The sequence below is a fragment of the Carettochelys insculpta genome, chromosome 3, assembly GCF_033958435.1.
Source record: "Carettochelys insculpta isolate YL-2023 chromosome 3, ASM3395843v1, whole genome shotgun sequence".
NCBI lineage: Eukaryota > Metazoa > Chordata > Testudines > Carettochelyidae > Carettochelys > Carettochelys insculpta.
Genome location: NC_134139.1, coordinates 80,710,646 through 80,737,873, shown reverse-complemented (window position 1 = coordinate 80,737,873; position 27,228 = coordinate 80,710,646). Strand labels below are relative to the sequence as shown.

Below are 27,228 nucleotides of genomic sequence, written 5' to 3'. Positions count from 1 at the left end.
GAGTGATGGTTTAGCTCTGCAAGGAGCAGCTAAAGCTTATGTGCAAGGGCACAGAATTAATGGACTCTAGAAACCTGAAATGAATGTCTTGACTTTTGTGTCACTAAAACATCAACCTTCTCATGTTCATTTTGTATAGCTGTAACCAAGCGGGTATTCACCTGTAAATTCGATTCTCTTTTGGCATTGGAAAAGACCACTGTAAAAAGGTGCATCTGTCATATTGCTGACTTTTATTAATCTGTACAAGCAAAATAGAAATCCCAGGTTTTTTTTCCTTTATGGCTCCTTCTGAGAAGGCAGGAAGAGAGCTGAGAATCAAGATGAGCTGTTGGTAATTGGCCAAGACAGGTGAGCTGACAAGAGTAAAGGTGTTTTGTAAAACTTAATGAGCCTTTGTCCTGATAACTTTGGTTTGGCATCACAGTTATAAAAGGGTAGAGTTGTCTCAGCATCACACAACATAAACCCGCAGTCTTAGATATCCCCCATTTTTTTTAAGTAGCGATGATGAATGATTAGAACACCAGCTTTATTATTCAAAACAATATCCAACATCAGATTAGGGCAAAGATGGAGAGAAATGGCACAAAAAGTCCTCCACAGCTTTCTCCCTCAACTAATTTTCTATGTTAACACTTTTCAAATGTTCTGTTTCTAGAAATGAGGCATACCCCTACTATGACAATAAAAGTAAACAAGTAAATTTCCAAATGAAAGCATCAAGTTAGCGTTGTAAAGGCAAAACTTATGACATAAAAATCCTTCCCCCATCCCTAAGAGTTTAACAGAGTGAAGTACAACTGGTAACAATGCAATAAAATGGGCTGTCTGAGTAAGAAGCACCACATTCTGCTATACCCAGGTTACTTCCATAAGCCTTCTGGGGGCAATCTTTTTTTTTTGGATCATTTCAATTTTTGTTATAGGCAGCAATTCTAGGTTTAAAACCAGATCATTTTCTATTTTAACTGTGTCATCAATCGACAGACAAGAGACCACAAGCCCACAAAGCACTACAGCAGATGCCTAATTTCCAGTTTGAGTAGCCCCACTGATGTCAGCCCTTAGGCCTTTGCTGGATTGGATTGGGACCTGAATGAGTGGAGCTGTACCACACCATATTTTGTCCTTCTTATTACTTGAGATTAGTAATGTTTCAAGCACAATTTGACGAATTTACATCATCTTAAAAACTGTAGTTTAAGAGGGAATATTTGGCAGTTTGCCCAGTTACCAATAGCTTTTCTCTAAGCATGCTCTTATTTCCAGAGCAACGGGGCCACCGTTCCACAGGCAGGCAAGCATCAAGGTAGAAACAACTGGAGTTTGCCATCCAAGGTGGCTGTGGTGAGCTGTAGTTGGAAAAGAAAAGAACATATGGTTGCAATGGAGTTCTTTTAAGGGAACAAAGTTTGCTTAGATGGGCACTGACATGAACTGAATTATTTTAAATAGTATTTAATGCTACTCTGATATCTTGAGGTTCAGAATTCATATTAAAGCAGTTTAAGGGCTTAATTAATCCAACGCGTAAGGTTTAATTCATCCAATCTCGCCTGAACATTTCATTTTTATTTAGATTTTTTCCCCAATTCGATTTTTCAGGATTGGTACAAAATCAGTTACCACATAAATAGTTGGAAAATTGAATAATATGGATAAAAACACCACGAAGTCCTGTGGCACCTTATAGACGAACAGATTTAATGGAGCATAAGCTTTCGTGGGCAAAGACCTGCTTCATCAGATGCATGTGATGAAGTGGCTCTTTGCCCACTGAAGCTTGTGCTCTAATATATCTGTTAGTCTATAAGGTGCTACATGACTTCTTGTTGTTTTTGCACATACAGACAAACATGGCTACCCCCAATACAAACTGCGAGTATAAACATGCAGAAAATCAAAGAGGTAGGCAGTATGGGTATGAAATATTAAAAGTGGTGGGTGAATGAAAAAGCTGTAACAAATGACAAAGGAAAGCACTCACTACTCATTGCAACATATATATGAACAAATGTGTTCTGCATATGAACTAATTTTCACTGGTGTTCAGAGCAGTATAAGGATTTCTTCTGCATGAAAGAATATTGAAAAAGGAACCAAGTTCTTAAAAAAGATACCTTTAATGGTGTGCATTAAGACCTCTCTATCATATTTGTTCCTCAATATCATCCACTCACTTATAATAAAACCAGAGCAATAATAAAACCTCCTTATACTCTTAGCCTTCCATGTTGTAATACACTGAACACAAATTGTAAAATCTTCAGGACAGGGATCTCATAATGTTTTCAGGTACACACATGTATACCCTGCCTATGATGCTGACCAATACGTCTCAGTGTTCTCAATCTGTCTGTAGCCAGCTGTTATTTCTTGTCTTACACATTGATTGTAAGCTCTTTAGGGCAGGGAATATCATTTTGTTCTGTGAGTCTAGCACGAGAAACAATGGGATCCTAGGTGCTATGATAATGCATTTGATAACAGTTTAGTGCTGTACAATGTAGGACAGTAATATATGTTTTTATTTTAATTTACTCTTGTCAGCTCTACAGAACTAACTCAGCTCAGGGAACTGGAAACAGAATTAAGTTAGCTGTTCAGCAGAACAGAATCTAACTGAAGAATCGTTATTACTGATGATGATGCATGAACCCAAAAGGATCCAGTTTCATTCTCAAGGCCAGCGCTTAGAAAAAGAAAATCAATCTGACAGAGCTTGATATTGAATTATTCAAAGACAATAAACAGGAAGCTCCACCATGCAATTTTAGAGTAATTTTTCAGGATGTAACTGAATTGGCAGGACTGATTACTGTTTGAAAGTGATTATATTCTTTCTATAAACCTGCTCTCCTTTCACTGACAAAAGCCACACAGCTTTGGAGGTTACATTTATTTATTTTTTTTAATTCCAACAGTTTCCTTCCATCAACACTGATGTTTACTTATGCAGCAGTATGATTCACTTGCAAAAGCGGATCTGAAAAAACAAAACAAAACCCAAAAACCTGTAGGTGGAAGCTGCTATCCATCTGAGTTGCTTTCCACTTTAACATTCCATTATTGAAGGATGCGACAAGCCAGTGATGGAGAATTTAATCCCAGCATGTGAAGTAGTTCTCAAAATTCCCCAGTGGGGCTAATTTTTTTGCAATTTAGATGAAAAAGTACTGCTTTGTCTAAGCTTCTGCAGGCATTTCCGTATGTCAACAAGAAAATTATGTTTCCATGTGTGCACTCCGCTTCCCACCCCCATCACTTCCCACACCATGTAATCCTTATAATTCCATAAACAATGGCTAAAAATGCAAAACTATTTACGACAGAGATGCCAAAATTGAGCCAGTAGCTGACAGATTTTTATGGGTCTGGAAAAAGAATGCACATGGTTGGAGCGAAATTAGGAGTCTACATTCATGAGTCACATTTAATTGAAATCTGGTTAATTCTCATAAAACAATTCATTTTCCCCAACTACTGCAAAACTTGCACTTTAAACAGCATTTCCACTCAGCTGGTGTGCATTAGCACAAGTGGTTGGCACAGGGACAGGAAACGGGATCTAGAGACACTGCTTACTGGTTTGAATCCAATCCAGGTTGGAAGACAGCAAAAGATGCCCTCTTTACTGCATCCTATGTAAACTGAGTCTGGTGGCCTTACTCCAGTTGCCAGTGTAGACATGGGTCCATTTCACAATTGGCAACCCCAGCAGCACTCTCAGCAAACAGGCCAAGGATGGAATGGTTATGGAGACTCAACTCTCCTTGTACTTACAGTTAGTGCATTGGGATCAGAACCAAAGTGGTGAGAGGAAGCTTGTGCTCAGGGATGTAATGTTATTTATACATCCCCAAACACTAAGGCTACGTCTACACTACAGAGACATATTGAAAGAAGCTCTTCAGGAAGATCTCTTCTGAAAGAACTTTTTTCACAAGAGTGCATCCACACACAAAAAAGTGGATAAGAAGAGTGACATGCTCTTTTGAAAGAGGGCATCCACACAGCCCCCTCTCTTTTGAAACAATGGTCCAGGGATCAAAAATGAAGACCGTTCTTTCAAAAGAAGGGCCCTGCAGAGCGTCCACACGTTTTCTTTTGAAAGAAGATTTCGAAAGGGGGCAATATTCGTGAAACAAGAAAGGAAGAGTGATTTTCAAAGAACAGCCATATTCTTTCGATCTACTTTCGAAAGAATGCTTTTTGTGTGTAGACACTCCATGGGCTCTTTCAAAAGAGCCCCCTCTCTTTCAAAAACAACTTGCTAGTATAGACACAGCCTAACTGTAATGTGCCCCTTCCGACACAACTTAGACATCTCCTCTTTCCATTCTCTACTCTAAATCATTCATTAAAAATTCCCATAGACATAACAACACTGCCTCATCTCTTTACCGATACCATTCTCAAGCTCTTAAATAGCTCTGTCCTTTCACCACTCTCAGCCCACTACATTGGCAGTAGATTTAAAAAGGCCTTTCTCAACTTCTGCTGCTCCCCTGGGTGAATAGTTGCCGCTTCATCTCTACTGCTGTGTATGGCTTTTCCCAGAGCCACCACTGGCTTTAGGGGGTGTAATGGGCAGACAGTTTAGGTGGCAAAAAGCATCAAAAGAAGCCACTGGCCAAAGAAGCTTCTGCAGAGAAGCCAGGTGTTCAGCATCCTGGCCTCTTGATGGTCCTCTGTTTTCCCCTTTGACTCTTTCAGTTGCTTCTCCTCTACACTTTCCTCCCACAGGACAGTCAGTGGCTTGGCAAAGGGCACTTATTACGATATGACCCTATCCACTGTGCCTCTTGTCAGCCGCACCTACACTATCCCCTTCCTTTCAGAAGGGGCATGGTAATGAGCGAGTTGGGAAGATGCTAACGAGGCGCTGTCATGAATATACAGTGCCTGATTAGCATAATGGTGGCCTATTTGGTATTAGGAAGAACGGGCTCTCGAGGTCCAGGGGGTCCCTTCAAAAGGCCCCTGGCTACACGAGTGGTGCTTTCTAATTGTGCATGGCTGCCATTATGCTAATGAGGTGCTACATATTCATGACAGTGCCTCATTAGCATCTTCCCAACTTGTTCATTAACATGCCCCTTCCGAAAGGAAGGGGCTACTGTAGCTGTAGAGCTTTGTAGATTCACAGACTTCAACTTCTATATCTAGTATAGAGATAGCCTGAGACAATTTATTTTAATCCTGAACAGTTGCTCTCTGCATTTCCTTCCAGGACTGTTGATAAACAGAGCATTTCAGCATCCAAGTCTGTCGAGACAGCTCTTCTTAAGAGCAATGAAGCAGGAACCTACTGCGTGTTTAGAGGCTTAGTTCAGGTAGGCACTCAGAAGTCCACATGATTAGTTGTAACTCATCCAAAGTTCTTGAGTCTGCAATATTTTCTTGTTTGATTTAGGTAGTTCTATAACTGTAGTAGCCACCTACTTGCTGAGTTAAACATTATCTTGTTCCAGAAATCACAAAAGAACGATTTCTTGTGAGATTTTTGCCATTTCCTGTTTTCAGGCTGGTTCATGGAAATTACCATTATTTTTAAGTTACACAAATTATTCTATGAAACCTAAAAAATTGGCCTGTGTATGACAATACTAGGATCAAGGAAAAAAAATCAGAAGCAGCTAAGGGACACAGCTATTCAATATCTCTCACTTCCTCCCACCATTACAACAGGCCAGAAGTGCCTATTAATTTCTTTCCTCCCAATGACCCCCCAATACCCGTTCCGCATTCCCTCTTCCCCGTCTTCCCCATGCCCATGGCATCTCTGCATCTTGCAAGACTCCATTGCTAATCTTCTGAGTTCATCAACCTCATTTGCTGGGAGTAGGTGCAGGGTTGTGGTGCAAATTTTGTGCATCCAGGGGCTTCACCACTCAAAAGAGCTAGATCACTCCCTCCGCTGAACATTAAGGATACATTTCTTTGTATTCACAGTATATTTAAATTTACATTAAAACCATTCTAAATATCATTTGTACAGAACATGTCCTTTTTCAGCAAAAATGTTTACATGAAAGAACTTGAAGAGCTACAGCAGATAAACAGGAATCATCACTTGGATTTACAACTACACAAAACAGGTAGTTTAATGAAAAGGCATTTGATCTCTTTCTTAACCTAGAGACAAACACCTTCCTTAAACATAACTGTCCTCAGCTTATTTGGTTATAGTGGCTAGGCTGAAGTACAATAAGCGAAGATATTGACAGAAGACCGGATGGGCTATAATGGAGGGGTCGTATTAAAGAAAGGAAAGCTAAAGATGGACCACAAGGATATTAACTGTCTTTTAATTTGGAAAGAAATTAAAGTGAGCATGCCATTATTGTAAGTCTCAAAGAATTTTTCTGGGATTCTTCCTAGTATAGCATGCAATTTGCAAAGAAAGCTCACATTTTTGGTTTTGAGAAATTCTCTTCCATAGTGATACCACATCAACAAAGGAGTTATGAGTTAGAGGATTGTGGCTTTAGAAAGCTCTGGATGTTTTGACTTTAGATGAAGGCATGCAAAATATAAATTTCATTTGTGATATTTCACACCTGACATGCTTGTTGGGTGTGCTAGCAATTAGGGAGATACAGTGTACTTTTGAAGTTATTTAAAATTGCTTTCATCCAGATTATTTACTCATTGCAAACTTTCTCTCTCTCGCTCCAGGCTGAGCCTGAACATCCCCACCACCATTAAACAGCCCTGCAGCCCAACCCCTGAGAGACCGCATCAGCTAACACAAGCCAGCCGCAAGTGTTTATGTGAAGTGTAGCTATTCCTATAGGGGCATCCAGGGCATAGAAATTGCCTATCTGACCATCTTAGCTATTAGCCAGAGATGGACCTATATTCCATAATGCTTTTTGAACCCAGTTATTTCATTTGTTTGTTTTAACCCAGTTGCCTATTCATTTCACTGAGTAATCCCTAATTCTTGAACTCTGTGAAAAGATAAAACTCACTTCCCTAATTCATCCTCTCCATGATAAAACAGTGAAAAGGAATCACACATTCTAACCTTGGATAAGAACAATAGCCAAGTACTTAGCTGGTGTACATTGGCGGGGCTCCATTGATTTCAACTGAGCTGCACTGATTTACATCATCTAGGGATCTAGTATGTTATGTCTCCCTAAATCATCCCTGAAGCTTCATATAGATCAATAATTATTCACTTCCTGTATTAAATTGCTGCATAGACCTAATCAGAGCTCCTAAAAAATTGTGGCAGTTCTCTTTAGAAGTGACCACATTTTTGTTTCTGAAGTAGTAATTTCCTGTGCATAGTTTGTGCACAAGTTTAGATATGCACATCACCTTTGTATACTTACAATTCTAGTGTAGTCTTTACAGAGTCTTATGTAGTGTCCATCATTGTGGTAATGAAAGTGATCAGAGGAACAATATGAATGTGCGGTACACAGTATTATTTATTAAATATTAGGGCTGTAAATGGGAAGAGGCGCGGGAGAGTAAATGAAAAGAAGATGACATTGCCTGTAGTACTTTATTTCAAAGGATATCCTGTGAGTGATTAATGTCTGTGCTGGATGAATGTGAAGTATGTATTCAGTTCTGCCTTTGAAATATGACTCGAGCAGTGCTGCCAAGATATACTCTTCTGTAGACAAACATTTCACTTGTTCAGAAATCTGCAGACAACTTTCAAGCTAGATCTTACAAATCCACAGATTTTAATGCCGGAGAGGTCTGTTAGGCTCACCTAAGCTACGTCTACACGTGAAGCCTACATCGAAGTAGCTTATTTCGATGTAGCGACATCGAAATAGGCTATTTTGATGAATAACATCTACATGTCCTCCAGGGCTGGCAACGTCGAAGTTCAACATCGACGTTGCGCAGCACCACATCGAAATAGGCGCTGCGAGGGAATGTCTACATGCCAAAGTAGCACACATCGAAATAAGGGTGCCAGGCACAGCTGCAGACAGGCTCACAGGGCGGACTCAACAGCAAGCCGCTCCCTTAAAGGGCCCCTCCCAGACACAGTTGCACTAAACAACACAAGATCCACAGAGCCGACAACTGGTTGCAGACCCTGTGCATGCAGCACGGATCCCCAGCTGCAGCAGCAGCAGCCAGAAGCCCTGGGCTAAGGGCTGCTGCACACAGTGACCATAGAGCCCCGCAGGGGCTGGAGAGAGAGCGTCTCTCAACCCCTCAGCTGATGGCCACCATGGCGGACCCCGCTATTTCGATGGTGTGGGACGCGGATCATCTACATGTGTCCTACTTCGATGTTCAACTTCGAAGTAGGGTGCTATTCCCATCCCCTCATGGGGTTAGCGGCTTCAACGTCTCGCCACCTAATGTCGATGTTAACATCGAAATAGCGCCCAACACGTGTAGCCGTGACGGGCGCTATTTCGAAGTTAGTGCCGCTACTTTGAAGTAGCGCGCACGTGTAGACACGGCTCTAATCTGAACTCCAGCATAAACACAGGACAAAGAATGTCACACAGTAATTTCTGCACTAAGACCACAGCTTTGGAATATAGTTATACAAGGCAGCTAATCTTCACTTAAAGATTCTTAAGTGATGGAAAATCCACCAGGCCCACAAGAAAGTTGATCCAATCGTTAATTACTCTCAGTGTTAAAATTCTATGCCTGATTTCCAGTTTAAATTCCTCTAGCTTTAACATCCAATCACTAGATTCCATTATGCCATTTTCCATTTGATTAAAGAGTTGTCTACTACCGTAAATCTGAGGTACTTGTTGACCACAGTCAAACTGAACGCTTAACTTTCTCTTGAATAAACTAAATAGACTGAGCTTCATAAAAACATTCCGATAAGATATGTTTTCCAGACCTCAAATAACCCTGGTAGCTCTTTTCTAATTTTTAACATATTTTTGACATGTGGACTCCAGAACTGCACACCATCTTCCAGTAGCTGTCTCAGTACGCACTGTCTGTATCGAGATGGAACACTGCCTTGCTATTCCTAGCCCGTTACTCAGTCCTTGCAACTGCAACAATGTATTGAGAGTTTGTGCTCAACAGGTTATCTGTCATGACCCTTAAGTCCGTTTCACACATCCTACATTCCAGCACACAATCCCACATCAGCTGCATCTACACTAGCATGTGCTTTCAAAATAGTTTTCAAAAGGAGGGGCTCTTTTGAAAGATCTCGGAGTGTCTCCACAGAAAACGTGCACTTTCGAAAGGAATTTTGAAAGAACGCAGAGCTCCTTTCGAAATCGCTCCTCCCTTCCTGTTTCAGGAAAAGTGCCTTCTTTCAAAAGGCTCTTCCAAGACAGAATGTGTGTAGATGCTCCATGGGTCACCCTTTCAAAAGAGGGGGTCCTCCATGGCACCAGCCAGCTGGCGTGTGGAGACACCTTGCCAGGGCAAGCAGGACTTTATGGTGGGCACATCCAGCCGCATTTAAAGATGCAGGGACCCAGAAACCTAGTGGCAGGAAGCTGAGACCATGCTGCCAGCAGGGACAGCACGAGCTCCCACCAGCACACCCTCTAGCTCACCTGACAGGCACCAAAACAGAAGACCAGAGTGATGACAGGGGTTCCATCACTCTGCCCTCAGAGGTCTCCAGCTCTGCCCCCTCCACCCAGGCCTCCTCCAAGTTCCTGGAAGGACACATAGGTTGGTCTTGTGCATGTTGGACATGCCAGCATGTAGGGAGGGTGTGCCCACCACAGCTGGCAGCGGGCCACTCACATGGCCACCAGCTCCAGTCCAGATGTACCCTGGACAACCACGCTCCCCAGGCCTCGGTGGAGTCCACTCATGGCACTCAGCACCTGCCCACATGGACAGCACTGCAGGCCTTGCACCCAGAGCGGCAGGGGCTGACCAACGTCTACGTGTGCCCCACCCATTCAGGGGCCCCCAGCGACTCAGATTCCTCAGAGCCCCTGAGCCATCAGGCATGGGGATGGGAGGCACATGGTGAAAGGGGAACACAGCCCCTGAGGCCAGATCATGGTACTGATGGCCTGTCCCTCTGTCCCCTTCTGTCTCCATAGCTTCACCATCCAGAGGCCGGTCGATCTCCATAAAAGGGCTGGGGAGCTCTGCACCAGAGGATGAGGGGGCTGTGACTGAACCCCTACCAGCGCCCATGTAGGGCTGTTGCAACGGTGTGTGTGCTGGTGCCATCATGGGGAGGAGGCCACAGCTGCTGCTGACTACACCACTGCCCTGCAGGACATGAGCACCTTCATGCGGGAGTGGCTGGCGATGGAGTGGGAGGCCTGGACAGCCTGCACATCCTCACCCAGGCTGTGACCACCCACCTGGCTCAGCCTCCTGCTCCCTCACCAGCTACTCCTGCAGCCACCCCACCGCCTCCTCTGCAGCTCCCCCTGAGCCCCTGACCTTACTGCCCTGCTCCTGCCCCACCTGCCCCCAGCCTCCCGACCACCACTGGCCCAGTGGCTGACATCCAGAGTGAGCTGACCCTTCCTTATGCCTATGCCCTGACCTCTCTCCCTCCCTGTGGCTCCCAGTGAGCCCAAGCCTCAGCCCACTGGACCCCTCCCATGCCCCTACCTCCCCATGCTCCCAGACCCATCCTATCCCTGATGCGGACTTGGGGCAGCCCAGACTTGGGGTAGCAGGAGCTCCCAGACCTGGTACGGGTCCCGGCCCTCCTCCCTGGTGAAAGAGTAAGGCCCTCCACTCCCTCCCCAGGACTCCCTCTGAGTTCTGTTGACCCCACCCCAACATCAGGATCCCGTTGTATATAGTTTTCCGCCCGCCCATCTCTTCTGTAAATAGTTTACTGTTCAGTTTACACTGCTGGGAGGAAATCTTCTGGGATGAGACAAGGAGGCCCTTCATTCTGTGCGCCACAGGCACAAAGAACTACTGCAACTTCTTGAACAGTTTGGTCCGGTCCAAAATAGGTTAAGGCGCTACAAACAACTTAGGTATGTAAGATTTGCTCCTTTGGGGTAGGATGAATTTTGAGGTATAAAACAAGTGGTGAGATATCCTGGTTGCTATGAAAAGAGGAGACCACCTTTGGAAAGAAGGCCAGATGGGGTCTTAATCTAACCTTGTCCGTGTGAAACATTGCATAGGGTGGGTCAGGGGATGCGCACCAAGGGCAAACCACCTGAGAATTATCCCTGAATTTAGAAGCAGCTGGAGAATGACCCTTGTCACTCCTTTTCTTTTTGTGAGGCACCGGGGGCTGAGACTTGTGCCTCCAGGAAGGCTGAACTACTGTACCTTGACCATGGTACTGGCTTTCCTTCTCCTTCATTGACACCGTGGCTGAGGGTGGTGCCAGTGCACTCTGTGCAGAGGAAGACATGCTTGGTGCCATGGACAGGGATTACTCCAGTTGAAAAGCTGCCTCCATTAACAAAACTTGGAGTATCAGAGAGGTGGCCGTGTTAGCCTGTAGCTTCGAGAACAACAAAAAGTCTTGTGGCACCTTACAGACTAACAGATGTCATGTATCTGATGAAGCGGGTCTTTGCCCACAAAAGCTTATGCTCCAAAATATCTGTTAGTCTATAAGGTGCCACAAGACTTTATTGTTCTCAAAACTTGGAGGTGTTGAGCTCTAATGTTCAAAGTCCTTGGCTTGAAGGTCTTACAGATTGGGCAGAGGCCCCACTGATAACTCTCACCCAGACACTTCAGACAGGCTGAATTAGGGTCACTTTTTGGCACTTGGCATATACTTCTGGCAGTCAATGCAGACTTTAAAGCCTGTCAAACTTGGTATGCCACAGTGCTAAGGCCTTGAGGAGGGGAAACAACTACCATAGACAGAGCCTGATGACAGATGCTAACTATTAACAATGGAAACCTATTAACATGTAATGAGAACTATTTACAGATGCCAGCCTAACAGCTGCCAGCTAACTAACAGAGATTGCTCGCATGACTGTGGGGAGTTCCAGCAACCAACTCTGCAGCAAGAAGGAACTGAGCGAGGGGTGGGTTGGGTTGTGTCTATATTGGGCACCATATTGGTGCCACTCCAGAGGACACTGCTCCGACCCGACGGCTACTGGCAAGGGAAAAAAATTTCAGGCAACTGAGCACACACGTGTCCATGCCTGCATTGAAATGCACATGAACAAGCACTCAAAGAAGACGTACAGTGTCCCTTTCTCTTCATCTTGACTTCCATCCTGTTCGTAGCTGTTTGTTGTTACAGAAGTCCATGCATATATTAGGAACTTCCTTATTTGTTCCTTTCTTAGAGGTCTTCGATAACAGTTCAGATGCTATTCTGTGGATTAGGAAAAAATAGTGGGCAAAGCTATGTGCTGGTTCAAATTAAATGGAGAAAACACCTTCAATCTGAATCCAGGGAGTGCCATGAGGATTACAGAGGTCAGGGAACAACCATTTAGGTGATCCTAGAACTTTAGGTTTTGTCTGCACTTCCCGGGAGATTGACACTGTGGAGACTGATCTCCCATGGGTTGATTTAGTGGGTCTAGTAAAGACCTCCTAAATTGATTGCAGCTCATGCTCCCATCAACTCTAGTACTCCACCAGAGGGAGAAAAGAAAGTGTAGCCAATGGAAGAGTTTCTCCTATCATCTCCCCAAAGTGGAGATGCTGCACTAACGTTACCTAAGGTATGTCGACTTCAGCTACACTATTTACATAGTTGGAGTTGTGTACCTTAGTTTGATGTTGCCCCCTAGTATAGATCAGACCTCAGAGAAAAAGGGTATGCAATTCTCTCAATTTTCCAGCAAAGAAATTGCAACAGACAGAGTCTTCTGAGGGGCTCAAAGTGAGAGGCTTTGAGAACACTGCAGACTTAATTTTAATAAAGCAGTTTCAATTTTTCTATGATTTCAAGGGTTTGGACACGTGCAGTGGGACTGATGGCCTTGGCAGACAGATGGGGGATGGGGAGACTGCTCCATGCCCCCTGACGGGCTGGGGCCTTAGGCAGGAGGGGCAGGGCTGGAGCTAGTCTCCCCCAGACAGCCTGGAATATGCCACACCTCTCCCAAGCAGCCCTGAGTACTGCCCAGAGCAGACCACGCAAGGCTCCAGTGGCAGTTTAAAGAATGCAGGTCTCTTTTGAATTGCCAGGCCCTGGGACAGTTGCCCTGTTTGTCCCATTGTCAGGTATGTCTAATGAAGAAAGCACAAAATTGGAGAGTATAGTCTGCATGTACATAGCAATGCATTCCTCAGACTGCTCCATTACTCCCCCTGAAGTCTGGAAATCCACCACACCAACTTTCCAGCTTTGATCTGTGCTGCCTCTCATCTCCTCAGTGATCCACCTGGCTCTGCCGATGTGGAAATCCCATCTTTGAAATTCAGCTCCACATAAGACTGTAGGGCTAAATCTACACAACAGGGTTTTTCCAACGAAACTGGGCGTTTGTGAGAAAAAACTGCAGAGCACCTACACACAAAACGTGCTTTGTTGCGACAAAACCTGGCACATCTGCCAGCAGTGTTACACCTCTCCACGTTCAGGCTTTCTCGACAGTTTCCTGTCAACAAAACAGCTGTGTAGATACTCCAGGGCTCTTCTGTCAACAGACAGGGCTTCCAGTTCACTAGGCAGCCCTGTCTGCTGAGCTTTGTCAGCCATTCTGTCAAGAGAGGGCCGGGCAGCCTGGCTGCTCTCTGTCGACAGAGTGGATTGTTCTTTCGATCTGCTTTTATGTGTAGAAGTAATCTGTCAACAGAAGTTTTGCCAAGAAATCCCTTCCAACGGTCACTTCTGTCAACAGATGCTTCCCGTATAGATGTAGCCTCGGAGAACTGGCCTTGGAAAAGACTCCTTTAAAAGACTGCTGTGAACATATGCTATGCAGTACTTTTAAAATTGCACTGAAGGGCTTCACATAAGATCGTGTTTATAAATATTTTAAAATAATGGGCCCAATTATTAAATATAATGTTTACAGGCTAATAACTGTAAGTGTATAACTACAAACCCTTTATTCAAATGAAAAGTTATGTTTGGGAAGTAGAGATATATTGTTTTCTCTGCCTCAGAGATGGCACTTTGTTCTGAGTTGTGTTTCAGTTTTGCAGCAAGCCACATAGCATTCCATTCATCAAAGCATTAATCTACTGAATAGTTCCTCCCCTCTCATTCCAGTCACAAAAATAAACCCTTATATTTACTCAGAAAAATTAATAGTTTTTTAGTTAATTTCCAACTGTTTTTCTTGCTGTGACAATGAACATTGGAATTCTACCTGGCTGGGTCAATGTGCAGAGAGTATTTTCAAAGTTTCATAAATAAAATAAAAACCAAAATCAAAGGTTCTTAGTTATTTGTAATGCGGGGTAATAACACTGTTCTACCTCAGAGGCTAAATATATTAAAGAATATGAGGTGCTCAGATATTTTGAAAAACACTTTTGTGTGCAGCAGTGTTATTTTGAAATAACTTATTTCACACTAGCTTTTCTGGAATGGCTTATTTCAAAATAAGGCTGCTGCGTACATATGCCCCAATAACACAGCTAAACACAAAATGCATTTTGAAATAGCGCTTAGCTGTTTAGAAATTGAGCAATCTACACAGAGTACAGCCTATTTTGAAATAGAACCATTGGATGTACTATGGCTTATTTCAACATAGGCTCTATTCCCTGTCTACACAGCCCCTATTTTGAAATACCAATTTTGAAACAGGTGCTCTTCTTCAGACAATACAGTTTACCAATTTTGAAATAAGGTAACTGCTGTTTCGAAATAGCAGTTGGGTTTTGTAGATGTTTGCATAATTATTTCAAAATAGCAACCACTATTTCATAGTAACTTTGCTGTGTAGACATATGCCTGCGGCCAGGTATGGCCCCAAAACATGTTTCCCGCCAAAAGAATCTGAATTTGAGTATGTGGACATCACGTGTATTGCCAGTGAAATAAGAATGGACAAGTATTTGAAGACAGTATCAATATGCTACCAGACCAGGTCATTTTCTTTGATAAAATTAAAATAATTATATTCCTTAAATACTTGTAGCTACTTCCAACTGAGACAAGCTTTTTAGAGTCCCTTCTGAGTCTCTCCAAGCAGAGTTCCCCTGTAAGCCCATTTTACAGAACTGTTTCCTATGGACAGTTTATGTTTCAAAAACACACACGCACAAAATTCTGTACATGTATTTACCACAGTTTTCCAGATTAAGATACTACTGAACATGAATAACTGAGAATAGTCCCATAAAATCAATTGTACTACTCAGAGTAAGAGTACCCGAAAACAGTTCTCTGTGATTAAGCCAGCTCCAGTATGCTGCTTCCAGCTGGCAGACATAACAACTAAGTTACCTGTAGGTTTTAACATTTAAAAATACACCACCCAAACATCTGATTTTGAAGTTCGTTTTGTCAACATGCATGATTGAAACAAATTATTTTTGCTGTCTACTCTCTAAGAAAGCAATCAGAAATTAAAAATGTCTGAATTTGACTTTATGTTTATTTTCTTTGGTTTTGAAATCCAGCAAAAATAGATGTTCCCTGAAACTTCCAGTATTTCCTGGTTTTGGTAGAACAGAACATACTGTGAAAGTATCCCTTCTCATGGTTGTTCTGCTTTCAGTCCCAACGGAAAACCAGGAGGAGTCAAGCAATTTTTTGAAAAGTTAAAACAAACTTTTTTGAACGTCAAAACTGGACAAGGTGTTCAATTTGAAGAAAAGAGTCAGTCTGGACAAATTTAATCCGAACTAGTGCACCATTTCAAATTAAAAGCTAAAAGTGATACCTCATTATTACTGCTCTTTTAAAACTTAGTGATGTAAAAGGTAGCCCCATAAATAGACAGTTGTTCTTCAGGGTATTTTGATTGGTGAACTAAAAATATCTTGCTTTTATGTTTTAACCACTGAAGAGGAGTGGAACTGTTGCAGCTTTCCGTTGTTTGACTAATGCACCAAGTTATAGCACTGCCTGGAAGGGTCACTATAATAAACAGCCTCTCGTGTGAAACTCCATCTTTTGCAGGGTTCATAACAACTTGGCTGCTGAATTTCACTTCTGTTAAGAAGCGGGAGACTGTCAGACTCATGGGTGAAATTCTTACCCTACTGAAGTCAGTGGGAGTTTTGCTAGGGACAACAATGAGGCTAGGGCAGGGGTCTGCAACCTGCTCCTCCAAAGCCTCAAGTGGTTCTTTATAGACTTCTTTGCAGCTCCCAACACTATAATTGTAAAGTAAAATAAAAACCCTCCCAATTTTTTATTTTTGATAACTGGTGAACATCTAAAAGCCCAACAATGAACAACTCATACTTAAATATCAAATGATAAGTGATCTTGAAATGTTGGGTAACTTCCCCTTTAATATCGGAGGGGTAGCCGTGTTAGTCTGGATCTGTAACAGCAACAAAGGGTCCTGTGGCACCTTATAGACTAACAGAAAAGTTTTGAGCATGAGCTTTCATGAGCAAAGACTCACTTCATCAGATGCTGGTCATGGAAATCTGCAGAGCCAGGTATAAATAAGCCAGAGCAAGGCTGGGGATAACAAGGTTAGCTCAGTCAGGAGGGATGAGGCCTACTACCAGCAGTTGATCTGGAGGTGTGAACACCAAGGGAGGGGAAGCTGTTTTTGTATTTAGCCAGCCATTCGCAGTCTTTGTTTAATCCTGAGCTGAGGGTGTCGAAGTTGCTTCCCCTTTAACATGTACAGTGAATTGTGGGACACGATACTGTGTCAGTGTTTTGACTGTGTTGTTACAAAGAAGCTACTCACCTTTGTGCAGCAATGACGCTCCTTCAGGATGTGTTCCTGTGGGTGCTCCACCTTAAGTGTCAGGTTTACAAAGGTGAGTAACTTCTTTTTCTTCTTCAAGTGTCCCCATGGGTGCCCCACCTCAGGTGACTGAGTAGCAGTATTCCCCCCTGAATCAACAAGGAGATGGGTACTGGATTCGATCTGTGATGAGGCAACGAGAGATACAGGAATGGTGATAGAATCAAATACTGTCCCAGGGATATTTGCGAGGTAAAAGAAACAGGGAGTGAAGGCTCAGGAGTGCGCCTGTGTTTCGTCTTAGACTTAGCCTTAATGTGCTTAGGGTCTGCGTCTGCAGTTTTAGTTAGGTCCTTAGCAGACTGTGAGACAATCAGTGCCAGGGCTGTCAGCACCAAAGAATCACGGCTCAGTACTGGTACATTTGGTGCCGATGGAGTTGGTGCTGTGGGAGCCAGTGCCGCATGAGTCGGTGCCATCGGCATTAGTGCCGTGTGGGTCGATGTCTTGGTCGGTGCCAGGGCGTCTGGTGCTGCTGGACTCAGGGCCATTGGTGCCGAATGTTGTGGCACAGAAGCAGTCGGTACCACCTTTGAACGTTTGGGAACTGATCTAGCACTCGGTTCCGTTTCGTGCGCCGGTGCCAATGGCACAGCTGTTTTCTTGGTCTTGGGTTTTTTCAATGAGCCAGAGACGATTTCAGCAGCGTGCTCAGCCTCACTTGCCGTTCCTCTGCGTAAACTAGGCAACGATTGAGTTGGGGACGCCCTAGGACGCTTATGCATGGCTGCTTCAGTAGACAGTCCTCTGCGCTTACTCTGGGTCTCTTGAGAAGGCTCAGCACTCTCAAGTGAAGAAGGGTGGAAGGCCTTGTCAAACAGGATCATGCACAGATGCATTTTCCTGTCTCTCCGAACCTGTGCAGGAAGCTTTGAACAACGTGGGCACTTCGGTGGAATGTGCCCTTCTCCCAAGCAGCAGGTGCATTTAGAATGGCCATCGGAGCGGGCATTGCCTCTCAGCAAGAGTCACACTTCTTAAAACTGGCTGTGCTGGGTATGATTATCCCAGTCCTTTCAAATGTAGATTGAATGACTTAAATCTGTGTGCTCCACAGGGATTGTCAACAAAGCTTAACTGATGACTGACTTAAAAAGCAACTAGGAAAATTAACTTTAAACTTCAAACTTTAAACTTTAACTTAAAACTATTAACTGTAAAAAATCTCTATTTCAGGTAACAAACTCAAAGAGAGGAGACAGAAGAACAAGAATAATGGTCGAGCTGAGGAGAAGGTAGAAGCTCCATATGCAGCTGCTGGTGGTTGAGACTGGACCGTGCACGTGATAGAAAAAGTGCAAAACGGTGTGGTGGAGCCCACACATGCACAGTCCGGCTGAAAATGGCTATCAAGATCTTCAAGCTGTGGCGCCAGTGCAAGCCTGACACCTAAGGTGGAGCAACCATGTGGACACTCGAAGAATAAAGTCAAATTGACATGTACTGAGGCTCTTGAATTATTGATTTTTTCCCCCAAATTAAAAAAAAAAGTCTCTTCTTATTATTTTGGTTACTGACCCATGGGAGAGGGTTCCATCCCCAGGGTTTTTGGTATATTCTACCTATAAAATGTTGATGTTCCTGCTTAAGATCATCGAACACTGCAACTTGTGTTTTGAACTTACTGCTGGGGACTTTGAGAGTTTCATGCACTTTCATAATGGCAAGTTGCCTCCTGATGAAAAAAACCCGAAAGAGATTGGAAATGTATATGATATATGCATTCCATAAAAGTCATTTAAATACCATGAGAGCCATTGGAACTGATTTTGATTTCTCAGACCAGTTTTGAACTCCATTGGCTTCTATATCATTAAATCGAATTAACTTGGGTTTAAGTGAAATCTAATTCAAGTCCATTATGGTAAATTATGTTCCTACCATTAAATTCGATAGTACCCTGATGTTCAGATCCTTCTGCCCTCATTTTTCAATGGTTAGCTCTATGACAGTATACTGGAGCATTTGCATAGGCTCATATTTTAGTGAAACTTTTAATATGTTTGGCATTGCAGTTGGATGTACTAACATCATATCAATTTCTGGCATAGATACCACCCAGCTTATTTTTGTAGGAATGCCATAAAGGGGACCAAGTCACATCTATCAAAATTACTAGCAATCATGTGATGCTTGAATCTTCTCTTAGTAACAGAAGGATAAATCAAGAATATCCCCATTGAAATCAGAAGAGCTACTGCAGCAAAATGGGGTACAAGGGAACAAAATATCAATCCCATCTTCTTCCATAAAGAGGAAGAGTGACCAATGAAGTTGCTATGCATTTAGAAAGATGTGTGATTTAAGTATCTTAAAAATATATTCGTGGCTTATTTTACAGATGGAAGTGAAGAGAAATATACTGATTTGTTCTGTCCTTAAACAACTCATGATATTGTAGACAGATTTACTACTGAAGGTATAAATATTCAGAAAACTTGCATAGGCTGCACAAATTCTTTAAAGTATTATTACTAAAATAAAAATGTTAGTATTTTGCCTTCATCAGTGTTTTAATTCTTATGATATTGAAAACAAAACAGTGTTTAGTCTAAAGACATTTTAAAGTTTATCATCCAGTGTCTACACTATTTCCCTTTCCAAGGGCTGGCAATGGTCCCCAGCACAAGTCCAGCTATCCATATGTCATAGTTATTAAGAGACAGACAATGTTTTTAACAAGTGACAGTTTATTGGTCTTGTTGTTCCTCCTAATCAAAGTTGTCAAAACTGGGGGCCTAAAAGTCAGGCATCTAGAACCAGAGTCAGATCACCTAGGTAAGTATCTAACTGGTGAGCTGACCGCTCACAATTCCATTTGATTTTGTTTGAGAATTGCCATGCTCTGCTCCTCTGATAACCTATAACAGCAACGAAGGGTCCTGTGGCACCTTATAGACTAACAGAAAAGTTTTGAGCATGAGCTTTCGTGACCACAGACTCAGTTCCTCAGATGTGTCTATAAAGTGCCACAGGACCCTTCGTTGCTGTTACAGATCCAAACTAACACAGCTACCCCTCTGATATCTGATAACCTAGTTACTTACCTATGTGACTAAATGTGCATCAAGCTGTCTAACATTAGATATCAAAGTTTGAACATTCTGGTTCATGTGATTTTGAATTCTGATACCAGGGAATTTGAACCTAATCTGACAACCATACCAGATTAGGAATTTGGTGATAACAGCAAATACAAACCCCTTCCCAATCAAAAACAGAAGCTCTAACTCAGCATGCATGGAATTCAATCTAAACTGTCTTATATCCCAGTAAGGACTTCAACATTTTGACTGTTTTAAACCTGAGTTTGGCAGTAACCGCATCACTTCATAAACCTTTCAGTTCCACCTTAAAACTGGAGCAGAATTCTCACACACCATATGTACCATTGCTGTTACCCTCCACTTTGGGCTGGAATACCTGTCCTTCCTTGTCCCATCTTCTTTACATCTGTCACCTTGTGATGGGGCATATAAACCCTACACTATCACGGAAAGTGTAAACGGGCTGCTGAGGTGCTCCACCACATCCTGTAAATGATGCCAGGAAAGGAGGCAAAAATCGTAAGGAAAGGTCCTCTCAGACCTGGGCAATCCTGAGTAGGCAGCAGACTACTGAGCCTCTCCAGTCCCTAAGCACTGACTGATAGCCTGCAGAGCACCTATTCTCTCAGAAGGAGAGTGCAGGGCCCCCAGGCAGAATGGGAGGAAGTACTGATACTTCGGCTAGAGTCACATTACTGCAGAAGATTGACCTGCTCAGGGTCGAACTTCCAGGGTTTCATTTCACACATGTGTGAAATGGCACTTTCTGGGTCAAAATGGACCCTGGAACTCCTTGCAAGTGGTGAGGACTGAGAAAGGTCAATGGGTGAAATACTCCCATTGACTCTTCTCTGTGTAGAAAGACATTCAAGTTGACTGCCAATAAGTCGATGTTAGCTACGCAATTGGTGTAGCTAAAATTGCATATCAGCGGTCGACTTCTATGTCGAGTGTAGACGTAGCCTTATTCATTGGAAACCCAACAAACACTGAAGTGGACGGTGATACTCCCAGGGCCCTCTCCGAAATAAGCACGACCCGTATCCTGCAGGGAACTGCTTACAGGTTTCTCCTTTCCTTCCTTTTTTTAACTATATTTACTGCATGCAGACTGTTTTGTTGTTTCATCTGGGACTCGATCAGGGTATGAGATTCCAGAAGCATGGGCTGCGGGGTTGGGTGCGAGCCTACCAGAAAGATGCCACACAACACTTGCTAGAGCAGGGGATAACTGGACTGGTGTGTGCTCCCCAGGTAAATCCTAGAGGGGGCGCTCTACCATGGACAGATTGTTGATAGACTCACATTCACTTCACATCTAAAATTCAGTCTGTAGTTTCTTTGGAACAGGAATTCTATCTTTCATGCAGCATGTACCACAAGTCACTGGGAATGGTTTCCAGATAATTATTTTTATGATGGTTTAAAAATTTAAGTGTAATCTTAGCCAGTCTTTGAAAAATAAGTCTTAATTTCTCATGCTGGTAATATTTATATGACATCATCTTGATGATTCTGTCGCCACAATGAGTAATGAGAAGAACTGAGTGAAACACAAAAATGCCCTTTTCTGTCCTATTTCGCTCATGAAATATAGCTTCAGAGTTGTACAAAATTCAATCTCCTTTTAAATCCATCATTTGTATCTATGACCTTAGCGAACTGGACTGTAAATTTCTGAGTACTTTCATCCAGCTCCAGCAATAAGAGGGTGAGCTGGTAAATACCACAGAAGAAGCTGTCACATAATATTTGTTAGAAAACTCTTGATGGAGATACAGAGGCAAATTTAAAGTTAATTGCTTTCCCCAAAACTATGTATTAGCCCCTACTGATTTATTTTTTTCTTTTCATTACTTTTTATTTTAAATTACCAATATTTCTACTTCATGTGTAACTGTTATTCTTTATCAAAAGACCATGAATAGCATTGTAATATTAATTTTTAGTTTAATTATTATATGAAATTACATAAAAGTAGAGCTGGACAACTGCAAGAAGATGAATTAAATTTCCTTTGAAATGTGCTACAGTAGCTTCTTGAATTTACCACTTAAAAATGAAACAACAGTTAAAACAATAACAAATTTCTGCATGCTCTCCTGTTGTCCTATGCAGACTGGTGTTTATTCCAACTGGTTTAGTGAGACAATTAACCCACTAGTAGCATAATATTTGTATGTTCCTAAAGGATAAAGTATAAATAGGCAATCTGAATAAAGAATGCATTTTGCTGAGGAAAAGAAAATTAAATCTCATTTAGCAATTTGATATTTGCTGAAGAGGTGGGAAAATAAAAAGAAAAACAGCCAAGGCTGAAAAGTTCCACACAACACAGCCATGTCTACACGTGCACACTACTTTGAAGTAGCGGCACTAACTTCGAAATAGCGCCCGTCATGGCTACATGTGTTGGGCGCTATTTCGATGTTAAAATCGCTGCTAGGCGGCAAGACGTCGAAGCCGCTAACCCCATGAGGGGATGGGAATAGCGCCCTACTTCGACATTCATCGTCGAAGTAGGGCACGTGTAGACGATCCGCATCCCGCAACATCGAAATAGCGGGGTCCGCCATGGTGGCCATCAGCTGAGGGGTTGAGAGACGCTCTCTCTTCAGCCCCTGCGGGGCTCTATGGTCACCGTGGGCAGCAGCCCTTAGCCCAGGGCTTCCGGCTGCTGCTGCTGCAGCTGGGGATCCATGCTGCATGCACAGGGTCTGCAACCAGTTGTAGGCTCTGTGGATCTTGTGTTGTTTAGTGCAACTGTGTCTGGGAGGGGCCCTTTAAGGGAGCGGCTTGCTGTTGAGTCCGCCCTGTGAGCCTGTCTGCAGCTGTGCCTGGCACCCTTATTTCGATGTGTGCTACTTTGGCGTGTAGACGTTCCCTCGCAGCGCCTATTTCAATGGGGTGCTGCGCAACGTCGATGTTGAACGTCGACGTTGCCAGCCCTGGAGGACGTGTAGACGTTATTCATCGAAATAGCCTATTTCGATGTCGCTACATCGAAATAAGCTATTCGATGTACGCTTCACATGTAGACGTAGCTAATAAGTTGTTAGCAATAAGTTAAAAGCAGATGCAAGCTACATTTGGGATACAAAACAGATCATCAAGCTATTTAGTGGCAAAAGAATACTTCTTTTAAGGCAAAGATCAGAACTTTGAAGCACTCAGTCATTAAAAGTCAGGTTACTCTACCTATCAGCAGTTGGGATGCTGTTTGTATTGCTTCCACAGATTCATGATCTTGGAGTCATGCGACATCTCGGAGGTTAAAAAGTGTTCAGCATAGATCAGCTCAACACATGCCTGAGTGCGTCTCCTGTCTCTAAAAATTGGCAAGCACCGCTTTTTAAGGTACAAAGCTGCCATATTTGATAGTTTGTCATGCAGAAATCTTCTAAGGCTGTTATAAGGAACTCAGTACATCTTTTCATTCTCTGCCTAGCCAAATATGTATAACTGAGCATTAATAATCTACATGAGAGGACTCAAACTGAAATTGGTATGGCATACGGCTCCTTGCCTACTGAGCAGACAATGTGTAAGGAAACACAGAATGCTAGTACTTTATAGACTGTGCTTTCAAATGGAATTCAAAATACTGGTTTTACCGAGAGACCTAGATGATTTAGGACCCAATCATCTAAGAAACTTAAACTCAGCTTGAAACCTCTGCACGTCTCTCTGCAGAAATGTCTGTTATGCAAGCAGGAGAAGATTAGGAGTTGCTCCTCTGCATCCTGTAAAACAAACAGGGCAAAATCTCTCCATAATACTCGAAATGCTAGAAGGATGAGATGTCTCACCAGTCTGTGCACTGCATGTCCAATGGGACCTAGCCGGTCAAGAGGGCACACCAGCCCTTCAGATTGCTCACTGATTCTGAAGCAGGCATATGCAGAGGTATTCTAGACGATATATCATCTCACCTGGACACTTATCGAATTTTAAAGCAGCCTATATAAAAAGCACTAGAGAAGTCAGCCCAAACTAAAAATTTTATATAGTGTCTTGTTTATATTGCTCTATAAACTTTTCCCTAAGTACAATATTTATATTCTAATTGATTTATTTTATAATTACATGGTAAAAATGAGAAAGCAGGTTTTCGGTATTAGTATGCCATGACTTATTTTGTATTCTGTGTTTGTGAGCAAGTCATGCTTAAGAGAGTTGAAACTTGGTGGCATGCAAGACAGGCCAGACTCCTAAAAGGGATACAGTATTCAGGAAAGACTGAGAGTCTTAAGACCCACTGAGTTAAAGTAATTGGCTGATGCATTAATCAGGAGAACACACAGCAGCAAAATGTACCCTCTCATGCTATCCCCAAACCAACCCTAGTTGGCCATGAGCATCTTGCATCCCTGCTCCTTCCTCACTAGGTTTGTTAGAGCAGAATGGGGCACTAAACTTTAATTTTTGAAGTGTACACTTGAAGCATTGTTTCTTCCTATTTATTCATGCATTTCTATTGCAACCCTACCCATCCAATGAGCTGAAGATCAAGACAATAATTTTAAGTGCTCTTTCAATGAAATTGACTCCAGTGCAGAGGACACAAAAGACTGAAACGCTCTGAAGTTGATATCATGGGTACAGGTAGGATAACAGATGTGACCTTGCATGGGACAAATCTCATGCTCAGGTGCAAGATATTCTTTCTTTTAACTCTGACCATTGGTGAGCTGAGAGGAGAGGACTTGTTTTGGGAGGGGACAGACTGGTATCCTCACACAATATCTAACCCAGTGAAGTTGGTGTATGAGGATGATTGCTTCGATGCTGGCAAGACTGACTGCAATGAGGGAGTTGATGTTAGTGCAGCAATCTTCACACTTTGGCTTGGTTTACATGATGGGGAAATGTCAGGAAAAGATACACAATGCGCACTGCAACTTGTGTATCTTTTCTCCCTTTCCTGTCAGGAGGGGCTTTTCTGAAATGTGGCCCAACTACATGGTGCCAAATCTTGGGAAAAAACGCTCTGTCGAGCCATCTCGTCTTCCTCGTAGAATGATGTTCACAGGGATGGCAACAGAACCCTCCCGACGTGGGGGACCTCTTCCAAGGGACCTCGGGTCTCACAGCCTTGATGAGAAAGATCTCCTAGACGAGGCATTGCTGGTGGTAACTCTCCATATGCTGATTGCCTGAAGCTGGGGATGGTGACAGGGGAAGGATCACTTGATGACTACCTGTTCAGCTCGTTCCCTCTGGGGCCCCTGGAGTTGGCCGCTATCAAAAGACAGAATAGCGGGCCAGACGGACCTCCAGTATGAGCCAGTACGGCCGTTCTTATGCTAGTGATAGGTTACCCAGGTTTCTCATCCATTAAGGAGCGTAGGAATAAGAATTGTTTTATAGACCTGGATCTCTGGTATCCTGCCATAAGCCATGGTCTTTGAAAACATGTCAGAGCAATTTCCCACAGGAAGTCCTTGTATGTTGGATTCTGTGCTGGATCTCACAGTTGTTTTTTGTGCTTTCAGAAAGTTGGCTACTGAGGTAGCAGAAGTGCTCAACTGTCTCCAAAGTCTGTCTCTTGACAGTGACTTGTGGTGGGTCATGTACAAGACCTGAGGCTGACAGAGGATTTTAGTAATGTATTTAGAAGAGGGATTTCCTTTCAGGGAACATGGAGTCAGCCCTTTCTGTGTCAGAATTAACTGGTTTCTTCCCAGACTGATAAGACAAAGGTTACCAGATAATAGCTTAATCGACAACAGGACTTCATATAAAGGGTTGAAAAAAATCATTCAGGGATGAGGAACCCAAGAGAGACAGCAGACTCCTGTTGATTAGCAGAGCTAGAGATTTTTGGAGGCCAGTTCTCTAGGAGAACCAGCCTGGATATCAGTGCTGTGTAGCAAACCAGGGAAAGATGCAAGAATCAGAGCCCAGCAGGGCTCAGAATGGTACTCCACGTGAACTAGTTAGAGGCTGAGTGTAGTATACTGGAGCAGGGAAAAGACTCAAAAGCCCAGAAAACAGCTGAGAATGGGGTCTACAGGACAGACTGGAGAAGAGACCATGAAATACTGAAGAATTCTTTTTTGTTTGGACTTTTTTTAAAAATCCCTGGAAGGGGTGAAGTTTGTTTGTGACATGCTGGTGGGATAGCTCATATCTCCACCACTGACTCGTATTTTGTAAGGACACCCTCTTTAGAGAAAGAAACTGGCACAGGCAACACCAGCAGCGCTTGAACAGGGTTGATATGACAGGGTGACCATGCCCTAGAACAAAGACCTATACATTGGGTTTATAAATCAAACTAACAAAATGAACAGAACAGAAATCACTACTCAGCTATTTGAACTAGACTGATATATCCCTCTAATGTGACCGATCTTGGAGCTCTCTGAAGAGAGCATATGAAGAGCTGAGTGGATTGTGAGACAGTTAGGTACAAATAGCTTTCACTAGCCAGACATTAGATCAACTGTCCTTAGCTATAATCTGAACCATCTTCCATGACAAAAGCACATAAGCTTCAATACAAACAGTTACTAAAGTGTCACTGAGAATCCAATAATTTATATGAGCTTGGCTTATGTGTAAAATATATTTAGTAATTTATTGCATGACAGACTTAAATGGAATTCCTGCTGACATTCAATATTGGGGCGGGGGGGAAACTGTTATTTAATGTATCGGCTGTATTCATCCCTAATGAAACCCCACTGAAATTAGCAGAGTTAACATAATAATGAATTTGGCTCACTGCGCGCAATTTTATCTTTGTGGGTTTTTCGAGTTTTCTCCTCATTTTCTATCATTTTCAGTTTGTTCCAAGTTCAGATTTTAAGCTCAGAACATTATGATTCTGCTCTACCTGTGTGCAGTGCCTAGGAATAATGAGTTGCTTATCTTATAAGAAGGGTGGGGGGAATATCAAATACCATTAAAGTGAATACCCACATGTCGTGCATGTGGAAGGCATCAGAAGAAAATAAATGGAAAGGTGTCTTGCAATACATACCTTCTATACCTCTCCCACCACAAATTTTGCTACTAAGCATCATCATATGTATTGTATGTACCACAGAGCATCTACCACTGCCTTACTTCTGCCCCCACTAATACATTTTGTCAAAGTATCCAGGCCCAACAGCATTACTATGGATGAGAATGTACAGAAACTTACACTGGCTATGTCTACACGTGCCCCAAACTTCGAAATGGCCATTTATTTTCCCACCATTTATGCTTATCTGTGTTGCAGATCACCTCTTCGGGAACACGTAAGGGTAGAAACAAACAAAAACACAAGTTTTGTGAAAGGTTAAAGAACCAATAACTCTTCACTGTGGACAGCACAAGACATATAAAGGTTGGAAGAAAACAAAACTGTCCATGTTTCCCTGCTTAAGTTGCCCCTC

The 27,228-nt window shown here is 42.8% G+C and overlaps 1 protein-coding gene across 1 annotated transcript in view; it reads right to left on the bottom strand.

Moving 5' to 3' along the window:
* Nucleotides 1-322: 322 nt before the first annotated feature.
* The window catches only part of WDR27 (WD repeat domain 27), a 184,157-nt gene continuing 157,251 nt past the window's right edge, over nucleotides 323-27,228 (bottom strand). The window contains exon 25 of the mRNA XM_074988667.1: nucleotides 323-1,355. Coding sequence (XP_074844768.1) covers nucleotides 1,308-1,355 — 48 coding nt within the window. The 3' untranslated portion in view covers nucleotides 323-1,307. The remainder of the gene's footprint in view (nucleotides 1,356-27,228) is intronic.